Source organism: Jaculus jaculus, chromosome 3 (assembly GCF_020740685.1).
Source record: "Jaculus jaculus isolate mJacJac1 chromosome 3, mJacJac1.mat.Y.cur, whole genome shotgun sequence".
In the NCBI taxonomy this organism is placed as follows: domain Eukaryota; kingdom Metazoa; phylum Chordata; class Mammalia; order Rodentia; family Dipodidae; genus Jaculus; species Jaculus jaculus.
In genome coordinates, this window is record NC_059104.1 from 65,520,541 (window position 1) to 65,544,030 (window position 23,490).

General features: G+C 43.9%; 1 protein-coding gene across 1 annotated transcript in view; it reads right to left on the bottom strand.

Moving 5' to 3' along the window:
• Erich6b (glutamate rich 6B) overlaps positions 1-21,879 on the bottom strand; it is a 71,640-nt gene extending 49,761 nt beyond the window's left edge. The window contains exons 1-4 of the mRNA XM_045146041.1: positions 21,815-21,879; positions 5,164-5,346; positions 4,895-5,127; positions 1,664-1,791 (exon numbers count right to left, since the gene is read on the bottom strand). Coding sequence (XP_045001976.1) covers positions 1,664-1,791; positions 4,895-5,127; positions 5,164-5,287 — 485 coding nt within the window. The 5' untranslated portion in view covers positions 5,288-5,346; positions 21,815-21,879. The remainder of the gene's footprint in view (positions 1-1,663; positions 1,792-4,894; positions 5,128-5,163; positions 5,347-21,814) is intronic.
• Positions 21,880-23,490: the final 1,611 nt, after the last annotated feature.

Sequence of the window (23,490 nt, forward strand, 5' to 3'; positions counted from 1 at the left end):
TGGGAGTGGAGCAATGGAAAATTTCTGGAACTCCCAGATCTTGCCTTTGTGTCTCTTCTTTTGGTTGGTTCTATTTGTAATCTCTGGCTATAATAAAACTAAAATCCTGGGCAGGAGAGATGGCTTAGCGGTGAAGTGCTTGCCTGTGAAGGACCCTGGTTCGAGGCTCGATTCCCCAGGACCCATGTTAGTCAGATTCATAATGTGGCACATGCATCTGGAGTTCGTCTGCAGTGGCTGGAGGCCCTGGTATGCCCTCTCTCTCTCTCTGCCTCTTTCTCTCTCTGTCACTCTCAAATAAATAAAAATTAACAAACAAAAAACCTCTAAAATCCTAAAATAAAGTAAAAAAGTTCAGGCCAGGCGTGGTGGTGCATGCCTTTAATCCTAGCACTCAGGAGGCAGAGGTAGGAGGATCCCTGTAAGTTTGAGGCCATCCTGAGACAACGTAGTGACTTCCAGGTCAGCCTGGGCTAGAGTGAGACCCTACCTTGAAAAAACAAACAACAAAATGCTGTTCAGCACAAGGGATACATACACCAAACTATATCCATGATATTAGAATATTCTACAGAGAGAAACTTTGATAGAAATTCTGGTTCTTAAAGGATATTTTTTATTTATTTGAAAGAAAGAGGCAGAGAGAGAGAGAGAGAGAGGGAGAGAGAGAGAGAGAGAGAGAGAGAGAGAGAGAGAGAGAGAGAAAATGGGCATGCCAGGGCCTTCAGCCTCTGCAAACAAACTCTGGATGCATGTGCCACCTTGTGCAGCTGGTTTATGTAAATTCTGCAGAATTCAACCTGGGTCTTTGGCTTTGTACACAAGTGCCTTAACTGCTAAGCCATCTCTCCAGCCCAATACAAATTCTTTTGAAAAGTCAAGAATTCTCTTGTAAACCCATTCTTACCCTGTTTTGCATAATCTGGTTTGGTATTGGAGTTTGTATAGATCAAGGCATTCTTCCGCGTGCCTTTAAAGTCCTTTTGTCAATCTCCTACCGGTTTTTCCAGTGCCTTTCCAGTTTTTGCTAGCAGCGCATTTATTTTCAAAGCTTTTGCTTTATACATAGTTCCATTCACTTGACAGAATTGTATTGGCCCTACTCTAGCGGGTAATATATTTACAAAGATCCAGCACACAGAGGGCATGGTAAGAATGCTTGATCCATACTGCGCAAAAGAATTACAAGTGTATAGAATTACGCTTGGTATTTGGACAGCAGGGATGGGATATTAGGATCCCAAGAGGGAGCTTAATGGTAGACACATGCAGAGAAGAATTTCCCTGCAGTATAGCAATTATCTCTGCAAAACAACAACTAACCTTCCATGAGGGCAATAGGAACCAAGGATGTTACATCTGATTGGATGCAGAAGGATATAAAAATAAAAACCAAGAGTGTCCAGCTCTTGTAGATTGTGTATAATCAGGTGGTTCTTGGAACTAGAAATTCAAGCTACCTAGGATATTTGCAGCTGGTAGAAAAACTTCATCCAGAAAAAAATATAGTTTAGTTCTACTTTTAGGTCCACATTAAGATAATGCAGATGACCTGGATTTTTAAATTTCTGTACCTGGCTGGAGATAGTCACACAGTTCTGACATCATGGGAAAACACCAAATGGGTCTCTACATGAGTGCACGTTAGCTAGTATTAGCAAACAACTCAAGGGCACTACTGCCAGACAGAAAAGTCAAGGCAGTGCTGCCCAGTGCAGGAGCAGCGCCGCAGTGCAGGAAGCACGGCATCCCTGGGATGGGAGCTGTCCCTCCAAAGTCCACCTCGGTAGCCTAGTCAGAGAAAAACTTAGCTATGTGGACATTCACCAATGTGCTATCCCCCTCTCCCCCGTGTGTGTGTGTGTGTGTGTGTGTGTGTGTGTGTGTGTGTGTGTGTGTGTGGTGGTGGTGGTGGTGTACGGACATGCAGGGCTCCATGTACTCTTGGGTGATGGCTGGAGGGGAATGTTGGCCATCCTGCTCCATAGCTCTTCTACCCATCTTATTTGAACCAGTCTCTTACTGATGCCAGAACTTGCCATTTTCTTCATGAGCGTTGGTGATTCTAGGGCCTCTGCTCTCCTATAGGACAGAGGTTACAGATGCATGTGGCCACACCCCCACTGCTCATGTGCGCCCTGGGGATTGAATTCAAGTGCTCTCTCAGGTCTCCTCAGACCCTCATTCTTGCACAGGAGATGCTCTTACCTGTAGACCCATCTCTCCACCCCTCTTTCTTTTTCTCATTCTTTCCATCCTTTTGTTTTTGTCTTTGGGACAGGGTCTCATGTAGCCTTCAAATTTACTATGAAACTAAAATAATCTGGAACTTTTTTTTTTTTTCCGAGGTGGGGTCTCATTCTAGCCCAGGCTGACCTGGCATTCACTATGTGGTCTCAGGGTGGCCTCCAATTCACAGCAATCCTCCTACCTCTGTCTCCTGAGTGGGATTAAAGGCATGCACCACCACGCCTGGCTTTGATCTAGAATTTCTGATCCTTCTGCCTTCACCATTTGAGTGCTGGGATTACAGGTGTGTGCCATGGTGACTAATTTATGAGGTGTTAGTAATTAAACCTAGAATTTCATGCATGTTAGTGGGTCAGCACTCTACAAAAAGAGCCTGGCCCCAAAGTAGAGTTTTAAAAAGTACCAGTAACTGGCTAGTGGGCTCAGTTGATTAGAGTGTGGAGCTAATAATAAAAAGTAACAATAGTAAAATCAGAAACAATGAAAGGTACTAATAGAGGATTCATTAGTGATATTGTGGTTTAGCCTGGGAAGGGTGTAGGAGAGGAGCAATGGTAAGAGGGTACTTAATGGACATAAAGGTGCAGTTAAATAAGAATAACTGAATATTCTGTAGAAAAGTGGGGTGACTATGTGTGGTAATTTGAATTATGTCCCTCATAGACTCAGGTATTTTTTTAAAGTTTGTAACTTGGGTGTGTAGCCACCTGAATGGAGGAAGTGTCACTGGGGGTGAACCTGAATTCCAGCCCAGAGGTGTGCAGAGAGGCCTGAGCTCTGCAGGGGGGCTGCTTGCTGCCAGTTTTGTTCGGCTTGTTGCTGTTTGATGTCGCTGGCTGGTGGTTTCTCTTTCTGCTTGTATTTATCAATGAGAGCCAGCTTGAATTCTGCCATTCTTGATGGAATGTCCCTTGGATATGTAAGATTAAAATAAATTCCCTAAACTGTGCCTGGTTTGGATGTTCATCCCAGCACCATGGAACTTTTTACAACACTATGGTTGACAACAACTACTTGGATTTTTCAAAAGATTAATGGAGAGAATTTTGAATGTTCCCAACCCAAAGAAAAGATAAATGTGTTAGTTGGAAGCTTTGCCAGTTACCTGATCTGACCATTACACATTGTATATATGCATTGAATGCCAAGTAGACCTCATAATTATGTACAAAATTTATGCCAGTTAACATAAAAATATTAAGGAATGTAGCTCCGTTAGCAGAGTGCTGATATGGACTGCGTTAAGCCCTGGGTTTAATCCACAGTGCAGCATCTAAACACAAACACTGGCATGATGGCACACACCTGTTCTCCTAGCACTTGGGAGGTGAAGACAGGAGGTTCAGAAGTTTAAGGTCATTCTTAGATGCACAGTGAACTTGAGGCCAGTCTGGGCTACATGAGACCCTGCCTCAAAAAAGAAAACAAAATTTAATGTGTTAAATTTATAAATCTAACTATTTTAAAATTTACAATATAAGAAGATAAATCTATTTGTGATATATATATATATATATATGTGCATACATACATACATACATACATACATATATAAGGATTTTAAAAAGCAAGTTAGAAGCATTATATAAAGTATGATCCATTTATAGAATGTGGAATTTGTTTTGTTTTGTTTTGCTTTTTTTGAGGTAGGGTCTCACTCTGGCTCAGGCTAACCTGGAATTAACTATGTAGTCTCAGGGTGGCCTTGAACTCACAGTGCTCCTCCTACCTCTGCCTCCTGAGTGCCGGGATTAAAGGCATGTGCCACCATGCCTGGCGAATTTATCATTTTTGTAAACAGGAAAAGACTAAAATGTCATTAGTCAATTATATAAGTACAATTAGTCAATATATTATATGTATATATTATAAGTCTTGGAAGGATATAGCCAAAATACAAAAAGTGATCATTTCTGAGTGATAGTGATTTTTGTATATTGTATCAAATTTCTAAAATACTCAGAATGGCCCAGTGTTTCTTTGTAAAAAAGGAAGGAGAAGATATAAATCATATATTTTGTAAAGAACCAAGCAGGTTGGGGCTAGCGATGCATTTCTGTAGGGAGAATGCTGGCCTAGCACCCAAGAAGCCCTGGGTGTGACCCTCAACACCATGTAGACTGTGCTGTGCATGGTGGCACATCTTGGTAATCCCAGCACCTGGAAGGAGCAGAAATTTAAGGTTATCCTTGGGTACATAGCAAGTATGAGGCCAGCCTGGCCTACACGAGACCCTATCTCAAAATAGAACAGAATACAAAATAACAATAAAAAATTCAAATAGGCATTTTATGCTCATGAAGTTTCCCATCCGCTCTCATGGCTCAATGCTTGAGGGGTGGGCTCCTGGAGTTTTGAGCAGAACTTGAGTCAGTGAAGGTTTCCTGCCCGTCAGCACCGTGGACAGGGCCAGAAGTCGGGTTTTCCCTGTATCTCATGTTTTTTCTTCCTGACTCTTGTGTTGAGCTACAGCTACCATCCTTGAAGTCTCCCCCACTCCCCGACGCTCTACTTCACCCAGATCCTTTCTCCCTTCTAGATACTTCTCCAGACACTCGCTTCCCTCCACTCTCTTCTAGATACTTTTAAAACTCTTTTTTCTTCAGAAGTTTTTCCTTTTGGGGGGATTTTTTTTAAAAGATACATTTTTGTTTTCAGATGTTTTCTCATCTAGATAGTCACCTTTCTCCAGACAATCTTTCTTCTCTAGATCCCTTTCCTCCTCTGGATCCTCTTTTTTCTTCAGTTCCTCTTTCTCCTTCAGATCCTCTTTCTCCTCCAGATCCTCTTTCTCCTCTGGATCTTCTTTCTCCTCCAGATCCTCTTTCTCCTCCGGAGTATCTCCCTCCTCCAGAATCTCCTCCTCTTCAGAAGACCCTTCTTCTTCACTGAAGGCCGGTCCATACTGTGAACCCTCCTCCTCTGGCTCTATTATGGCATTCTCTTCCTCAGAAGGTGAGATCAGTGTGGAGTATTCGGAAGTTGCAGGAGGGCTAGGAGGTGAGGCTCCTGATGACAGGTCGTCTTTAGCAGACATGGTGGAGAAGCATGAAGCAAACTAGTCTTTTTAGCAGCAGGCAAAGTTACATTTCCATCCTGTTCAGCAAGAAAAGAATAAAAACCCATGTCAGTAATAGCCAACCACCCAATGATTTTAAATTCAGTTTTGTTCATTCATTTTATTCAACAGATTTGAGGGAGCACTGGGGGCCCAGGGACAAGGTGAACTTCTCCCTCCCCTCACAGGTACCTAGCCTCCCACTTACTGGGATTAGGGACCAGTCACACTATGTACAGAACCTCCTCTCTGCCCTTCACCCTCTTTATCAGGCTCATTACCACCACTACTAGTAGGACTCTAGAACTGATCTCACCCCAAAGCCCCAGCTAGTTAGTAGCATTGGGCAGCCAGGGCCCAAGACAGCTTACCTTTGAGACCTGACACATACAAACCATCATTCCCTGGCCTTGCCTGCCTGCCTGTATTGCCCTGAGTAAGGACACCCTAGCATATCAGACTCTATAGATTGGACAGGGAATATCCCAGGACTACCAGTGTCCTGCCAGACCACCTGGAGGCTGCACACACAAGAAGGACCTGATCATATTCAAGTGTGCCCAGCCTGAACCTGCAGATAGACTTCCATCCCTGCAAATAGAATGCCATCCCAAACCTACAGATAGACTTCCACCCCCAACCCTAAGGCTGATAGGCCACTCAACATAGGCTCCATAAGAGCAGCTATTTCTGCATTCTAAGCAAGACAGGAGAACTATCTTGGTATGGAAAAACACCAATACAAAACACATTACACAAGACATCAAGCCAAGATATTCCCACCAAGAATGCTTAGTCCCAAAGTGGAAGTCTCCAACGAAAAATTAGAGAAAAGCACAGATATGGAATCCCAAAATAAAGTTATAATAAGCATATTAAGCAAACTTACTGAGGCCATGAACAAGGATTAGATTAAATGGAAGATAATTGAAAAAAAGAACTAAAAAAAACCAAACCTCAAAAAAGACTTCAAAGAAAGGCTGAAGAAAACAGAAAAGAACAAACACCCCCAAATCAAAGAGAATCAAAAAGAACCCAATAAACAGCTGGATGAAATGGATGGGAATTAACAACAAAAAAATTAACTCAATGGACAGTGGAATAAACTCAGTGAAGACATGATCAATTGCAGGGATTACTCCAAAAGACAATAAGAAAGTCAAACCAAGAAATGAAAATGCAATTCAATAAAGAGATGGAGACAAAGAAGATAAACCTAATGGAAAAAAAATGAAATGCCACATTTAAAAGGCTCTCAAGAAAGCCTCACGAACAGACTAGACCATGAAGAACAGACTATTAGAGCTCAAGGACAAGACAGAGGAACAAATCAGGAATCCAAAATCAATAACAAGTTCAAGAAAAACAGGCAAACAGAACATGAGGGCAATGTGGGACAACTTAAAAAGACCAAACGTTCAGTTTATGGGCATAAAAAAAGGTAAGAACTACAGGCCCAGGGCATAGCGAATATCTTCAGTAAGGTTACTGAAGAATAAGATTCCTGTTCCTAACCTTACAAAAGAGATGCCCATCCAGGCACATAGAACAATAAATAGATAGGACCAGAGAAGAAATTCTCAATGTCACATCATAGTTAAAACACTAAACACATAAAACAAAGAGAGGGTACTAAAATCTGCAAGAGAAAAATAGCTTGTTAATGTAAAAGCCAGAATGGCTTGGAATGCAGTATTTAAAAATTTGAAGAGCATGGCTGCCCACCCAAACTACTATACCCAGAAAAATTATCCCTCATAATACAAGGTAAAAGAAAAACTTTCTGTGATAAAAGCCAGCTGTATATATAAGCACTAATCCAGCCCTACAGAGAATACTCCATGCAGAAGAGATGAGCAAGTACACTTAAGAGGTGACTTGAGGGGAAAAAGCAATAATCAAAACTAGACCAGGCCTGGAGAGATGGCTTAGTGGTTAAGGCATTTATGGCAAAGCCAAAGGACCCAGGTTTAATTCCCTAGTGCCCACATAAAGCCAGGTTCACAGAGGTGGCACATGCTTCTGCAATTTGTTTGCTGTTGCTGTGACTAGAGACCCTGGTATGCCCATTCTCATTCTCTCTCTCTCTCTCATAAATAAATAAATAAATAAATATTTTAAAAATCAACTGGACCAGACATGAAAGCAAATGAAGAGCAAGAAAACACAAAATTCTATAGTCTTCAACTTGAGAAGGATTAACTTACATCTCTCAATTATTGCTCTGAACATTAATGAACTCAACTCCACAACCATTATCTTCCAGCAGCCTGATTAGCACTATCCAGCACCATGAGGGCTACCCAGCAGGGAGCTAGCCTCCTTAGTTCCAGCATGATCGCTCAATGTTCTGTGTCCACACCCTGTGGAATCTTCAGCAACAGGGTCTTACCATTTAGTTCTGGTGGGTAAGCAATTAATGGCCTACATTGTTTTGTGAAACTTATGGGCCTTTGTGGCCAACTGCTGTCTGTGAGGAGTAGCCCAGTTCTGGCACTGGGATTTACCAGCTAGAGCCTCTGGTTCTAGGGTTAAACCTTCTCCACAGCCCTACAGGGCACTTGTATCTGGACTATCTCATACCCCTTAGTAATAATTAACTAACCAGGAGGAAGGTGTTTATGCTAGTGAAGCATGCTGCTCTTAGCTGTGTGTAGCTCTCACACCAACATTCTGTCCCTCCACCTGCGTATCAAGTATTCTCTCTTCTCATCCCTCCCTGTTTCCACTCCTAGCTTTGTTCTACTTCCTTGGCCTTACTATTGATGGTTACTACAACTTAAAAGCAAATCGAGCTGTTCCATATTAGGAATTGCATATGAGAGAGAACATGCAATGTTTCTGAGCCTATGTAACCTCATTTAGTATGATTTTTTTCCAGTTCATCCATTTTTATGATAATTTTGTTATTTCATTTTTCCTTACTGCTAAGTAGAATTCCATTGTGTACATGTACCATGTCTTCATTACCCATTTCACACAATTGAAAAAGAGCAAATGCTCTCTGACTCCTTCTATGGAGCCAGGATTACACTAATTCCAAAACCAGACAAAGACACATTCTCCCTTTCTCTCTCTCTCTCTCTCTCTCTCTCTCTCTCTCTTATTTTCTCTCCTTCTCCTTGAAAACAAATGAATAAAAATATTACCAAAAAAAGACATTTAAAAAATAAAGTATTTTGTGAAATTTTAACATAGCCATACCTGGATATCCTGGAGTATCTTTTTCTATCCTTTCACCCTAAGGTGGTGTTTCTCTTTGAGATAAGATGGGTTTCTCATAGACAGCAAATGGATGCAACCAGTTTTCTGTTCCAGCCTGCCAACCCATGTCTTTTGTGGAACAAAACAGTGGGAACAAGTAAAGGGATCCTGCAAGTGCTGCAATCAACAAGCTGGGCAAGATGTACACACCTGTGCAATAGTGGCACACAGTTGGGGGTAATCAACTGCTCTCAGATTGGATATGAGGTCCAGTCAGTGGGAGGGAATTCACACCTGGTACTGAAAACCAAGTCAGAATCCTATAGGACAGGAAGGTCTTAGACTGTAGACAGAAGCTCCTACTGTTCTTTGGCTAAGAAGAGAGGGTATGTCCATCAAAAAGTCTTTTAAATGAGTTTGCTTATCCCCTTTGGTCCATGCTTCTCCCATGGATTGGTTGGAGAATCTGCTTTTACATATGGCAGTGAATACCAGGGAGAACCAAGATCCATCAATACAATAAGAAAAGTTTGCTGGGGAGGGAATTACCATGGGATATATTTTATAATCATGAAAAATGTTAATAAAAATTAAAAAAAAAAGTTTGCTGACTGCTTATCATGAGAGAAATCATCTCTATCACATCAGCTAGGGCTCAGGAGACAGTACAGAGAAAGTGGAGATTTAAATACAAGAGCTGCTCTCACTGCTTGCCTGGCAACCTTCTTCAGGGAGATGGCACTGAAGAGATTCAAAACAAATCAAAGCAGAAATTCTGAGGACGCAGAGAGCTCAACACTAAAGGAGACTTATAACATGCCTGCCAAGGCCCAGGTAACTTTGTGGAAGAGGGATCAGAAACATTGTAAAAGCACCAGGGTGGGGAAGGAGTATCCTGAGCCATTGTCTCCAACACAGAGACCTCCACAGTGAATCACAATAATCCTATTGAGGACCACCTCAATAGGATTTATGACCAATATGCAATAATTAAGAAAACATAACCTTTGAGGGAATGTAGATCAGTACATGGTAGCATGTAAAGCTCCCTCCCCCACAAATACAAAGCTCAGAGGATTCACCCTCAATAGCTGGTTGTGGAGACCTCCATACTGTACAATATGAAGGGAAGGAGGAGGGCAGGAGAGCAACATGTAACCACTATTGGTGATGGGATCACCAGAGGACATTTGTATTTATTTGTTAAAAAATACTTTCTCCATAATAAACAAGACAGCTTCTCTTCCAGGAACTTTATACCTGGGGAACGAAAAGTGTAACACAAACCAGAGTCTAAATACAGTGACAAAGTGACAAGCACAATAGAAGAGGGATGAATAGGAGGAACAGGCATACTGGTTGGGGTCCCTGGTTGGATAGGACCTCTGTGGTTTAAGGTCTTTGGACATATTCTTGTGGCTGCCATTGGTGGGGTTCCCTGCTAGAAGGACCATCCATGGCAGTCTATCAGGCACTTTCTCATGTTTTAGACCCAGCAGCCACACGGCTGTGAGCATCTCTACTTCTAAGATTCTAGATCCTATCCTATGCCATATTGGAGCCTTCTATGCTTTCACTAAGAGAGCCATTTTGCTGTATTGAATTGTGTGCACAATTCTTTCCAACAGTGTGGACCTTTCAAAGCCAGAAAAGCTGATTCTTTTTCAAAAGTGTGTTGTGGATCCCTGGGGGTCCCCTTTCCTCCATAGTGATTCCACGCAGTAAACATGGCCATTCTAGTATGCACTACCAGCTTTCCTGAGATCACTGCCACTTCCTTGCTCTAGTTCTCCATGACAAGTGTTGTAAAAATACAAATCACCCCCAGTTATACCATTACTGGGCATCTACCCTAAAACCTTCAAACCAAAAACCAGAGAGATTTGCTCAACCATGTTTGTAGTAGCTCAATTCGTAATAGCTAAAAGCTGAAATCAACCCAGATGTCCATCATTAGAAGAATGGATAACAAAGCTGTGGTATATCTACACAATGGAATTGTATATAGCAGTAAGAAAAAATGACACAAAGAAATTTGAGGAAAAATGGTTGAACCTGGAACAGATCATTCTCAGTGAACTTACCCAATCACAGAAAAAAAATCGACACATAGTCTCACTCATCTGCAACACCTAACATGAATCTGCCCAAGATGCCTTACATACCCAGCAAGCACCTCATGGACTAGACAATAAGATGGATGGGAGGGCGGGGAGGGAATCAAAGGGTGGAAAACAGTAATCCGGACCCAAACGGCAATGGTACCATAAAATTCTACTTCCTAAAAGACAGACCAAATGGCTGAACCTTCACTAGACCCTTACAGGAAACACCTGAACCACAAGACACTGGAGAGGGTAGGATCAAAACTGACCTAAATCTCCTACATCTTCCCTCCCTCCCTCTCCCCCTCTCCCCTCTATCTCTCTCCTCGCTAACTCTTGTATATTAGTTATCTTTTTCCTCAATTTCTTAGTGGACACTGACCTGTAACCCCCACTTCCAGGTTGGGTCTACCATCCACAATGAGCATTTGATCAGAGAAACCTACAAGGTTTCCCAAAACAATGACAGACTTCTGTCAGAGTACTTGATGACCCACCAAAGGCCAGTGGTAAAACCCTATTGCTGAAGACTCCATACACAGCTGACGTGTAAAATGGAATGACATGGCTGGAAGCCAGGAGAGAGTCAGTCCCCAGACAGTCAGCGTGTCTAGTGCCAGAAGGCGCTACATAGGCGACTGGGGGAAATGACCAAGATCTGTCCAAGCAACACATTGTTTATCCTAATTAGCAACAAATAACCGGATGTGATGCCCACACAAGTGCAATAGTGGTACACAGCCATGGTGAGGAATCAATTGCTCTTGATTTGGCTAACTGATCCACTCAGTGGTACTAGACCCATAGCTGGATCTGGGAAACAAGTCAGAACCATACCCAAACACAAGCCCACTCTACAATATCAAGCTACCATCAATCACGGGGTATAAGAGGGCCTAAACCTACCATACTGTCTCTCAAAAAAGTAAGTGTTATCTCAATTTTCCGGGTGCTAACTTACTCTCCATTGGAGAATCTGCTTCTCTTTTCCAGATAGATGCAGATCCTAAGAAGAGAGCTGCCCCAACATACCTCAAAAGGGGCCCAACTGAAACTAAGGACAACTGGCGAAATAAGCAAGGGTGATGTTTTCCTGTGAACCAGATACCAGCACAAAGGGGAAGGAGATCAACACAGAGAAAAATCAACTCCTACCAAATCAGAGAGCCAGAGCCTCAGAGGCCCCCAACACCTCAGCACTGAAGCAGACCAAAAATGAACCCAACATGGCTCAGGGAAATTTTGCGGAAGAGGGGGCAGAAAGAATGTCAGAGTCACATGTTGGGTCATCATATGCAGAGACTTTTATCATACCAATAACTGGTGGCTAACTCCACAATGCATGACCCATTTTCATTAACAAGGAGGGTCTAATGGGAGGGGGTAGATCACAGATGAGCCTAAATAATGGTACCAAACTGCCTGTATTTACTGAAAAGAAAACTAATAAATTAAATTAAAAAAAAATACAAATCACCATACAGGGGCTGTGGTGGTTTGATTCAGGTGTCCCCCATAAACTTAGGTGTTCTGAATGCTAGGTTCCCAGATTTGGAGACTTGGGAATTAACCACTCCTGGAGGGACTATATTGTTGGGGGCAGGCTTATGTGTATTATAGCCAGTTTCCTCATGCCAATGTTTGGCACACTCTCCTGTTCCTATTGTCTACCTTGTGTTGGCCAGGGGGTGATGTCCACCATCTGCACTTGCCATCGTTTCCCCCTGTCATTGTGGAGCTTCCCCTCAAGCCTGTAAGCCAAATTAAACCTCTTTTTCCCACAAGCTGCTCTTGGTTGGGTGATTTCTACCAGAAATTCGAACCTGACTGCAACAGTGGCTGCATAAATGGAGGAGAAAAGTGATGACATCAAAACGGAAGAGAAGAAAGAATTCAATGAAGGGGGAATTTAGGAGAGGGAAAATGGAGGGTGGTGGGAGTAGGTTATGATCATAGGATATTGTTTATGTTAAGAAAAGTTATCTATAAACAAGTTAAAAAATACAAGTCAAACTAGGATACCCATTGCAGAACTACCCACCTGTACTGTAAATCCATCCAATGTCCCTAGAGACTCCTTATGTCTGTGATCATCCTTTCTCCACTTCTCTATGCTGTTATTATTTCCTATACCATTTAACATTTTGTCTAATATCTCACATGGATCCTCCCCCTCCCCCATCCCCCAGGTGATATCTGACATAGATCCCCCCATCCCCCAGGTGATATCTGACATGGATCCTCCCCCTCCCCATCCCCCAGGTAATATCTGACGTTGATCCTCCCCCTCCCCCATGCCCCAGGTAATAACTTACATGGATCCTCCCCCTCCCCCATCTACCAGGTATTCTCTGTTCTGGTTCCTCACCATACACAATCCCTGACATAATATATGACATAAATCCTCACCCTCTATCATATCCCAGGTGATATCTGATATTAATCTTCACCCCCCCACCAAACACCAGGTAATAACTGACCTAAATGCTCACCCTAAACCATTCCCCAGGTAATATTTTATATAGATCCTCACACTCCACCATCCCCCAGGTAATATCTGACATGGATCCTCACCCTCTATCATCTCCCAGCTAATACCTCACATGGGTGCTCACCCTTCACCCTCACCAGGTAATAACTAATATGCATCCTCAACCTCTAGCCACTCCCCAGGTAATATCTGACATAGATCTTCACCTTCCACCATATCCAGGTAATATCTGACATGGCTCTTCACCCTCCATCAAACACCAGGTAATATCTTACATAAATTCTCACCCTAAACTATCCCCCAGGTAATATATGATATAGATCCTCACATTCCACCATACCTCATGTAATATCTGACATGGATCTTCACCCTCTATTATCTCCCAGGTAATACGTGACCTGGATCCTCACCCTTAACCATTGCCCAACTAATATCTGACAGAGATGCTTATCCTCCAATATCCCCAGGTAATATCTTACATGGAAACTCATCTTCTACCATACCCAGGTAATGTTGAACCTGGATGTATGTTCTCCTTCCACCATCTCCAGATAATATCTGACATGGACCCTCACCCTCCACCATCCCCAGGTAGTATCTGATATGAGTCCTTATCCTCCACCATTCTCCAGGTAATATTTGACATGGATCCACACTGTGTATCATATCCCAGGTAATATCTGACATGGACCCTAACCCTCCACTATCGCCCAAGTAATATCTGACATAGATGCTCACCCTCCAACATCCCCAGGTAATATCTGAAATGGATCCTCACCTTCCTCCATCCCCAGGTAATATGTAACATGGATCCTCACCCTCCCCCATCTGCCAGGTAATATCTGATATGGTTCTTCACCCTCCACCCTCCCCTCTATATTATCTGACATGGTTCCTTATGCTCCACCATCTTCTACACAAGAAGCCTGTTATATGTTTTTGAGTACAATTTTTTCCCCTTATGTTTCTGTTTAATTTTTCTTCTATCCTAATGACATACCAATGTTTCTTTTTCATTAATTTTCTATTCATTGATTTCCCACTGCTCCATAGCAATAAATTCCAACTTTCCTTTTCTGTATTCAGAATTGACCTCAGTTTTATACTTAGATAGTGTAATAGTTCTAAATAGTAAATGAGAGGCTGGTGGATTTTCCCATAGTGAGGTTTATGTCTAGATCTCACTTTTTATTCAAAAGTGACAGTTATTAGTGAAATAAATGAAGACAACATAAGCAGCTAAGTAAAGTACACTAGCAAAACGAAACACCCCCTGTGCAAATGATTAATAATTGGCTTGAGAGAAGAAGAATAACAGCCTCTCTTTCCCAGCTGAATGAGCTACAAAGGTTCTATGCTTGTGAACAGGCTGTGTAGCTAATGCAGCTTCTGGGGTCTCTCTTCTGGCAAGAAAATGGACTGCTGTCTAAGGATGAACAGGTTCTTTTGTTCAACTCATATAGCCCTGTGTGGTGATCTTGGGTAGAAAGGGACAACGAGATAGACAAGAAAGGACAGGTTTGTTGCACTGGCTGGCACCAGCTGCTCTACCCTCACACCTCTGGGCTCCTCCTCTACCTTCCTGACCACCAGAATCGGAGATTCCAGAGAAGCAGCCCCAAAGACTTCTTTTGGCTCCCAGTGTCTTGGCACCAGGAGGTATTATACAGAGTAAAAAGTATGTGCCTGGAATGCAATAAGATATCTGCTTTTCTTCTTTTTTTATTTAAAAATTTGCAACAATCTGATAAAATGTGACTAACTCATGAAGAAATCACAGGCTGCAGCTGCCAAGCACCATACTTGTGATTCAATTCTAGGTATGCATAACCCTAAGTCTAAAATTTAGACTCTGAATAAGCCATTTACAAATGAAGATATGAGCAGGATGCAACTCTTTTCTAATCATTGCTATTTGCTCAGAATTGAGACAGTCCCTCCAAGAGGGAACGAGACTCAAAACTGAAGCAGCTCTCTCAACTTACAAGGCTCATGAGTTACAAGACTCACAAAGCCACTCCCACCCCGCCTGGATGTCCAGGAACACATAAATAGTAAACAATTGCTGGCAAACAGGAGCTGCCTGCAAGTTGGAATTTAGCTTTTGTGAGTTGTCAGCCATGCTGAGGTGGGCTCTTCTCTCTGTGTGTGTACGAATGTGAGGAGAAAGGCCAGGTTTAATTCTGCGACCTGAGAATCTGTGCAAGGTTCAGTGGGTGCACATGTTCTAAGTCCTTGTGGCTACTCAAGAATAAAATAAAAACGTTCTTTTCTTGCTTTGACTCTTACAGTAAAAAACAAAACAAAACAGAGGTGCTCCTTAAAGCACATAAAGTTGATCATGTGTTTCCTTACTGAAAGGAGTCCCCCAAGCCTGAGGGTGAAGTGCTTATTGCGCAAGCACAGGACCCGGGTTGGGATCCCCAGCACCACACATAAAATGCCAGGCCTGGTGGCACACACCTGTAATGCCAGCGTTTGGGAGGGGGAGATAGGAGGATTCCCAGGGTTGGCTGGCTAGCTAGTTCACCCTAATTGGAGAGTCCTAGGTCCAGCAAGAGGCAGTCTCAAAGAACAAGGTGGAGAGAACTAAGGAAGACAAGATGTCAACCTCTGACCTCCACATGCACAGACACACAAAGACATGTGCTCCCACTTGCGTCCACACACATATGTAGACATGTATATACACATGCAGAAAAAAATCTCCCAAGTGTCTTCCACTGCCAGGGCCCACCTGGGCTGGCCCTGTCTCTGGACTTGAACTCGTGGGAGACATTTCTCTTTTGCTGTCCTGTTCCCACCTCAGGGCTTTGCTATAAGGGCTCATCTTTTTGGGCAACTTTGATGGTTTGTCATAAGTAATTATGTTGAATTGGAGAGTTAATGAAGCAACGTCACTATATCATGTGCTATTCTCACTAACAAGCTTCCTTTTTATTTTTTTAAGTCATTGATAAAAAGACTTAAAAAGGAACACCATTATAACTGTTGCATTTTAAGCCAAAATAAGACTCCCTTTGTCCGGCCTAAACTTGCTGCTGTGCTTTCCTGTAGTGAAGGCAGGAAGGCTGCATCATAAGACAGCGGCAGGAACAGGTGCAGAGTTATTCAACATCTCTAGTAAATAGCAGCAGAGATTAAACAGGGCTTCTTTTAGTAAGATTAATTCTGGAATATGAAGAGCAGTTTGGCGTATGCCCAAAGATACAAGGTATTTGTATCTATATAAGATTATAGGAGCTTTCACACAAAACAATTTGATTTTTCAACATCAGAGCGCCGCCTTGGAAGGCTTGCTTGAAGGAGGCACAGTGCAACTGATGCGGCGATGCAAAAAGCTGCTTTATGGAAGGCAGTTTCCCAGCCAGGGCTGCGTCTCTACCTTTCACAGCCCAGGACACTCGGGGCATTGTTCCCAGGATCACAGTGTTACAGAAGCCACGGGTCAGGGGTCAAGTTGACAAATGCCCCAGACAGGTGGCTCCCTGCTGATAACCTTGGATTTCCAGCGATGGAAGCTTAGTGTCTCCCAAGGCAAACTGGTGGGCAGCTCTAACAAGCAAAAATAATGACCGTGGTGCTGGAAATGACAGTGATAGTTAAGATCACAGCCAAGCACTGTACTTAGCACATAGCAAGCAACATAGACCTCTACCACTAAGCCTTCCCTTGGGCTCAGCCAGCTACCTGGCTCTGCTCTGCAGCCACAGACAAACATACTCTTCAGTTTATGGTTTTTTTTTTTTTTTTCCCTGTCCTAAGCCCGTGTTTATTTTCTGAACCTAATACAGGTATTTACATGGCCTGGTGCTACATTTCAGCTTGCTGGTTAGGCTGCTCAGATATTTGTAAACACTAAGTCTATCCTCAAGCCTTATATAATGTACTCCTGAAAAGATAAGCCCCCATTTCCTCCTATATTTTCCTCTTCTTATTTTCCCTACACAGTGGCAGGTATTGGAGCTGCATATTTGCATAAGACACATCTATAGACAACTAGAAAGTCTCTTGCTTAAGCAGGGGAGAGAAAGAGAGATTAAAATACAGTACAGTGTGATTATGTAATGAAGAAAGCGGAGAGTTTGAACGTGAGGTGAATGAGTAATTACTTATAAGAGGAGACAATGGGGTTCCAGTGAAAAGCCAGTACTACTCTGGCTCCTGGGGCATGGGCCTATGAGGGACGCACAGTCCCTGCTTAATTAAAAGCTAGCTAGAGGCTTTTCTAAGGGAATTTATTTATGGGGGGGGGGTTGCTGCTAGTACCTCTTCTCCCCCCTCTTCTCTGCCTGACAGGGGACCTCTCTGCTTATTGCCTTCGTGAAGAATGAAGTGCAGCTGATTTGACTAGAGGGCCTAAGTTTTTGCATGGCATGCTTCCTTCTAAGAAGCAGGGATGGTTCTATATGCAACTGGCGACCAGGAAGGACAGATTCAGAAAGCTTAGGGAAGGTTGGTAGAGTCAAGTGTAAACGGACTTTGCATTTAAGACAGCTCATTCATTTCAAATGAAATTACCCAGGTAACTGAAAAGCCATTCTCCATGTTGAGGATAAATTTTGAGCATTCCAGGCAGGGTGGCTTGTTCCCACAGCTACAGAGCCCAGGGTGGTACCAGGAGCCTAGGCATTTCTAGGAGTTAGGAATTTTGAAGGATAGAGCAAGGGTAGCCTTGGTGGAACCATTATCCTCTGTTCCTGCTCAGTGAGAGACCCCTTGTGACAGCAGGCTCCTTCTGAAGAGAGACACGTCTGCAGCCAAGAGTCTAGAGAGTTCTGGAAACTAGTAGGTTTTGTGTCAGTTGTCATGTGTCACTTGACCTCTGTCCCTGAAACCCCCTAGTGCTTCCTGGGATTTGTGAGGCCCTGTAGAAAGCTGGCTGCACAGACTGGCTGGATTCAGGCTGCTGAGCTCAGCTTGCTTGGGGCATTTGTAAACTTAGATCTGGGCAGGAAGTACTGACAGTATGACCATTGGGTGCCTGGCCAGGGTGTGTCAATCATACACAGTAGCTGAGCTCCAAAAGGAAGACATGAGCTTGTGATCAGCAAGTTGAAACTTGAGACAACTACCATTAAAGGGGACAAAAGGGCTGGAGGGATGGCTTAGCAGGCAAGGTGCTGGCCTGAAAAACCAAAGGACCCAGGTTTGATTCCCCAGGACCCACGTAAGCCAGACGCACAAGGTGGCACATGTGTTTCTATCTGCCCTTTTCCCTCTCAAATAAATAAGTAAAAATAAAAACATTTTTAAAAATGGGGAGAAAAGATCTATGGATATAGAGCTGAGAGACAAGCTTAGGATTTGGGTGAGTTATCTAAGCTCCTCCTTCATCTAAAAGGTGAAGATGTCACTATATTGGCTCCATCTGTGGAGTTTAGAGTGCTTATAAGTCAGGATTCTCCAGAGAAACAGGACCAATTGAAGACGTGTGTGTGTGTGTGTGTGTGTGTGTATGGTATGGAGAGAGAGAGAGACAGAGGAGAGATCAGCTCATGTAATCAGAGGCTAAACTGACTAAATAGTCCCACAGTTGAGCTTCTGGAGAACTAGGGAAACTACAGGAAGGAAGGAGTAAGAGGGAGAAAGAGAGCTCCCTGCAGAGCTGCTAGTATACTCCTGCATTCAAAGACTGAACCCAGGGTCTAGAGTCCACGGGAGACAGTAGCCAAAAAATGTATCCACTGTCAAAGAGATTCTAGCCTACCTTGCCCCATTTCTGATTTTCAATTTCACGTTCTACTGGACCTCCAGCCTAGCGGATGATGGTACCTACGTTCAGCACAGGTCTTCTCTATTCAGTTCACTGGCCCACATGCAAATCTTCTGTGGAAAAACCCTCACATATAGCCAGAAGTAGGCTTTACCAATTCTCTAGTCATCTTTCAATCCAAGAAAGCTGATAACCAAAATTAACCATCACAGAGGGATTTAATATTAAAAAAAAAACACACTAAAACTAGCACTTCCTATGTTTCTATACTAAGACATTCTAAACTGTACAGTTCAAGAGTGAGTAAACCAGTAAAATCAGAGTTGGGTTGAAAATTCATGGGTACATAACCTTGGTTGAGGTCTAGGAAGGGTGAGAGAATTTTCTGCTGAAGATTTTCTTAATTAGACACATCAGGAGAAGGCGGTTGGGAATTTGCCCTCTCTCATGGTGCAAGAGAAGCCTTCAGCATTGGTAGACAGTTGTATAGGTATCTTCCAACAGGGGACTGGAAATACTGAACAAGCTAGTTAATTAAAAACCACACATATGTCTTTCCTTTATATGACTAGAAGGGTGCTGAATTTATTTTTTTAATAATCACTGTGACAAAATACCTGACAGAAATAACTTCGTGGAGGAAAGATTTATCTCATCATATGAAGAAGGTGAGCTTGTTACATAGCATCTGTACCAGGGAGCAGAGGATGCAGACAGAAGGTAAGGAGGAGACCTTCAAAGGCCCACCTCCAGTGATTTTGCCTCCAGACTCCATAACCTCCCCAATCAGCCCTAACCAGATGGGAACCAAACCTGCAAACACAGCAACCTGTGGAGACATTTCATAGTCAAACCATAATATAGGCTCTGCTAATAGTGTTATAATATTTAGTATTGAGTTAGCTTGAGGTTAGGAAGATGACTCTGCGGTTAAAGGCACTGGCTTGCTGGTCCACATTCAGTTCCCCAGCACCCATGTGAATCTAGACACAAGGAAGTGTATATGTCTGTGATCTCAATGAACCTATGTCAGTGAGAGGTGGGGCCAGGAGCATGCCACAGGCTTGTAGGCCAGCTGGGCAGGTACACAGCAGCAAAACAAGAGAAACCCACAAGAAGGTGGAAGGAAAGGACAGCCACCCCAGGTTGTCCTCTGACCTCCACATGCACACCATGCACACCCACCTGTATCCATACATTTTATAAAGTTATTAGAAAGAGGTCAGTCTGTGGTGGTTGGAATGGGATGTCCCCCATAAAAATTCATGTGTTCTGAATACTTGATCTCCAGCTGATGGCAGTTTGGGAGGTGGCGCTTTACCCGAGGAGGTGTGCTGTTGGTTGTGGGCCTTGAAGTTTATTATCCCTAGCTTGCCAGTGTTAGCTTGGTTCATTCTGTTTCTGCTGTTGTCCAGCCTCCACTTGTGACACGTTTCCCCCTGTTATCAGGGAGCTTCCCTTTAACACTGTAAGCCAAAATAGTTTCTTTCCATCAGCTGCTTTTGGTGGGGCGCTTTGTCCCAGCAGTAAGAAGTTAACTGCAACATCAGGCATTTTGCACTCATGCATGCAAATGGGTCATCTGAAAACTGCTGCCCCAGAGCCGGAGCAATGGCTTCTAGTCTTGTGAGCAGCCCTCCTGCGCCAGCATTCCCTGGACCTGTTTCATCTTCTGGAGGAGCCAGTATGTATTTCTTTTTTTAAAAAAAATATATTTTATTTATTTGAGATATATATATATATATATATATATATATATATATATATAGATATATATATATATATAGAGAGAGAGAGAGAGAGAGAGAGAGAGAGAGAGAGAGGAGAGATAGAGAGAGAGAGGGAGGGAGGGAGAATAGGTGTGCCAGGGTCTCCAGCCACTGAAAATGAACTCCAGATGCATGATCCCCCTTGTGCATCTGGCTTATGTGGGTCCTGGAGAATTGAACCGGGATCCTTTGGCTTTGCAGGCAAAGGTCTTAACCACTAAGCCATTTCTCCAGCCCACCAGCATGAACATATTTCTACTAGTCCTTCCAGAGTGGGAGGTCTGTCTTGGCTGTCACTGGGATTCTGTAAGCAGATGTTTAGAAATGCTGGCTGGAGCAAGGAGAGAAATCCCGTTTCTGAAAAATATCCAGGAATGCCCCAGTGGCCTGCCAATGCAAAGCATCCTGTGGTCTTCTGGAGAAGTTTATAAGCCCTTAGCTCACTAGCAGGGCTCTTGGCTGAAGTCCAGGGAACAACTGACACCTGTTTCTGGGGGTTTCACAGTGTCACCTCTGGGGCTGGTCTGGATCCATGTTAAAACACACCAGGGGCAAACAACGATTTCCAGTAGTGCTGCTGGGCCTCCATGGCTCAGTCAGTACAGCTTTTGGAAGCACAGACACCCAGTGCCTTGTTAAAACATAACTTCCTATGGCCAATTGTTTGTAAATAGAATCTCAAATTCGATTTGGAATTTGAACTCCCAAGGAGGACGATGCAGTCTAAAACACCGCAGTTAGGTGCTGTTCACCCCGTCCCTGGAAAGCTTGGGAGGGCTGTTTCCCTGTCAAGTCACAGAGCAGGAGGTTGATAGGGAACGCGGGAAACTGATTTGCTTTGAGTCACAGGAGTTGATTGGACAAGACTGGAATTTCAGATTGAGGATTTTTTTTTTTTTTTTTTTTTATTCTGGCTGATCCATGAGACTAGCCGGTGGGCTGTAAGGAAGCAACCATATAGGCACATTTATACTTTTCCTTTACACTCAAGGCCGCAGGTTCTCTGGAGTGGAAGGGACCCAGTCCTGCCTGATTTCTCCAAGCATCAAGCGAACACTGCCCGTCATAAAGGGAACAGAAAGGTCAAGGCAGCTCGGGGGCAGAGGAGAGAGGCCAGGGTACTTAGGGCGTCTTTGTGTTGACCTCAGACTCTGATCCCCTCTCCTGTGCCCGGCAGGGGCGGGCCTGCCGAAGGAGCCCAGCACTGACCGCAGAACTTACCCTGCCCAGCGTGAGTGTCCATGCACCCGAGTCCAGCCTTTGCTTGGCTCTCGGTTACCATGGGCCCCGGCTGGCTAGGCATTCGCGGGAATTCTACGCCTCTGTGTGGCCCTCGAGCTTCCGTCCCCAGCCACACGGCGCCCAGCAACAGTGACAGGGCAGGCAGTTCCCTTTCTTCTACCTGCACCAGGTGGAAGTGTCAGCTGTAGGTCTAGACTCCTGGGGCTCAGGACTGAGCAGGGAGGGCGTGCTAGAATGAAGGGAGGTGGCCCTAGGAAGAGGGCGGCATGTGGCTCCCGGAGCACCCTGGGTGGGCTTCTTCTGAGCTGGTCCCCAGGTTGCTAAGCAGCCTGAACTGTTGAGTGCTGTCTCTGGGGATCTCTGCCTGGAAGGGAACAAAGACCTTATGCTTGGGCTTGACTTGTCCTCAAGGGGGACAGGAAATCATAGACGTTCACAGACTCTGGCCTCTGAATTTGTTCACTGGAGTTGCAAAGTGGTCTGGGTGCGGAAGAGAGGGCCAGACTACAGTTCTGTTCTGTGTGGGCATTTCTGGTCTTTGTCACAGAGGTTTTCAAAGATAAGGGGATGGGTTTTTGAAGCACCAGTAAATTGCTGCACTTTCCCATTTTTAATAAAAATCACCTTTACACCTAAATTGGTAGTTACATTCCTTGGGTTGTGAAGAGTGCACCAAATTGTATGAACTCCCGATCTGCGCAGAGCCGTCAGTGCTCCCTCCATTCCTAGGCGTTTTTAGCTGGGTTCCTACTGCGCCTGTGCCAGACTCTTGAGAAGGGCTGGGAGAGATCCCGACAGAGCCCAAGGCTGCTGTGCCGGTGTTCCCATGAGATGCGCAAAGGGAAGGTGACCGACCAGGTGATCATTTCTGACCCTCTCCTCAGACCAAGTTCAAACAAGTCTCACAAGGTTTGGGGACCAGTGTAAGTGCAACAGGAAGATAAATGAAGGAAGGGCTGGAGAGATGACTTAGCACTTAAGGCCTTTGGCGGCAAAGCCAAAGGACCCAGGTTCAACTCTCCGGGACCCACGTTAGCTAGATGCACAAGGAGGAAGATAAATGATGCTGTGAGATGTTCTGAGAGCCCTTTGGACATCTCTCAAAAGGTCTCTTGAAGCACAAAGGAAGAATCCCAGACCAGGTTTGTGCAAGTGCTGCTGGGGCAGAAGGTGGAGAGCAGCTCAGGCTGCTTCTGAGAGTTGCACTTCTCAGGTCCCCAGGGCAGCGGGCTCTCGCATGGGAGAACATTTGCGGCCCCACCATCTCCATTCATCCCACCAAACCTAAGTAGAAAGTTTACGTGGTATGCAAACAACTTCAGGACAGGTTTCCTATTCCGTTATTTCCTGCAGTCCCTTAGCCCCAGCTCTGCCGCAGAGAGTTCAGAGTTCCAGCCTGGCGATGGGAATGCGCGATGGGGTAATTTACAATATGGTGCCCATGGTTCTTGCTCTTTAGGTTGTTTTATTTATTTATTTATTTTGGTGTTGATTAATTCATTTCTTTGCTGAGATTTTACTGGGCACCTACTATGTGTTAGCATTGTTTTAGGGAGTAGTGAGGATATAGACTAGGCAAGACAAAGTACCTTGTTTCAAGTGATTTTAAAAGGTGATTTCCACAGGCTCAATGACAAACAGCATTGATATGTTTG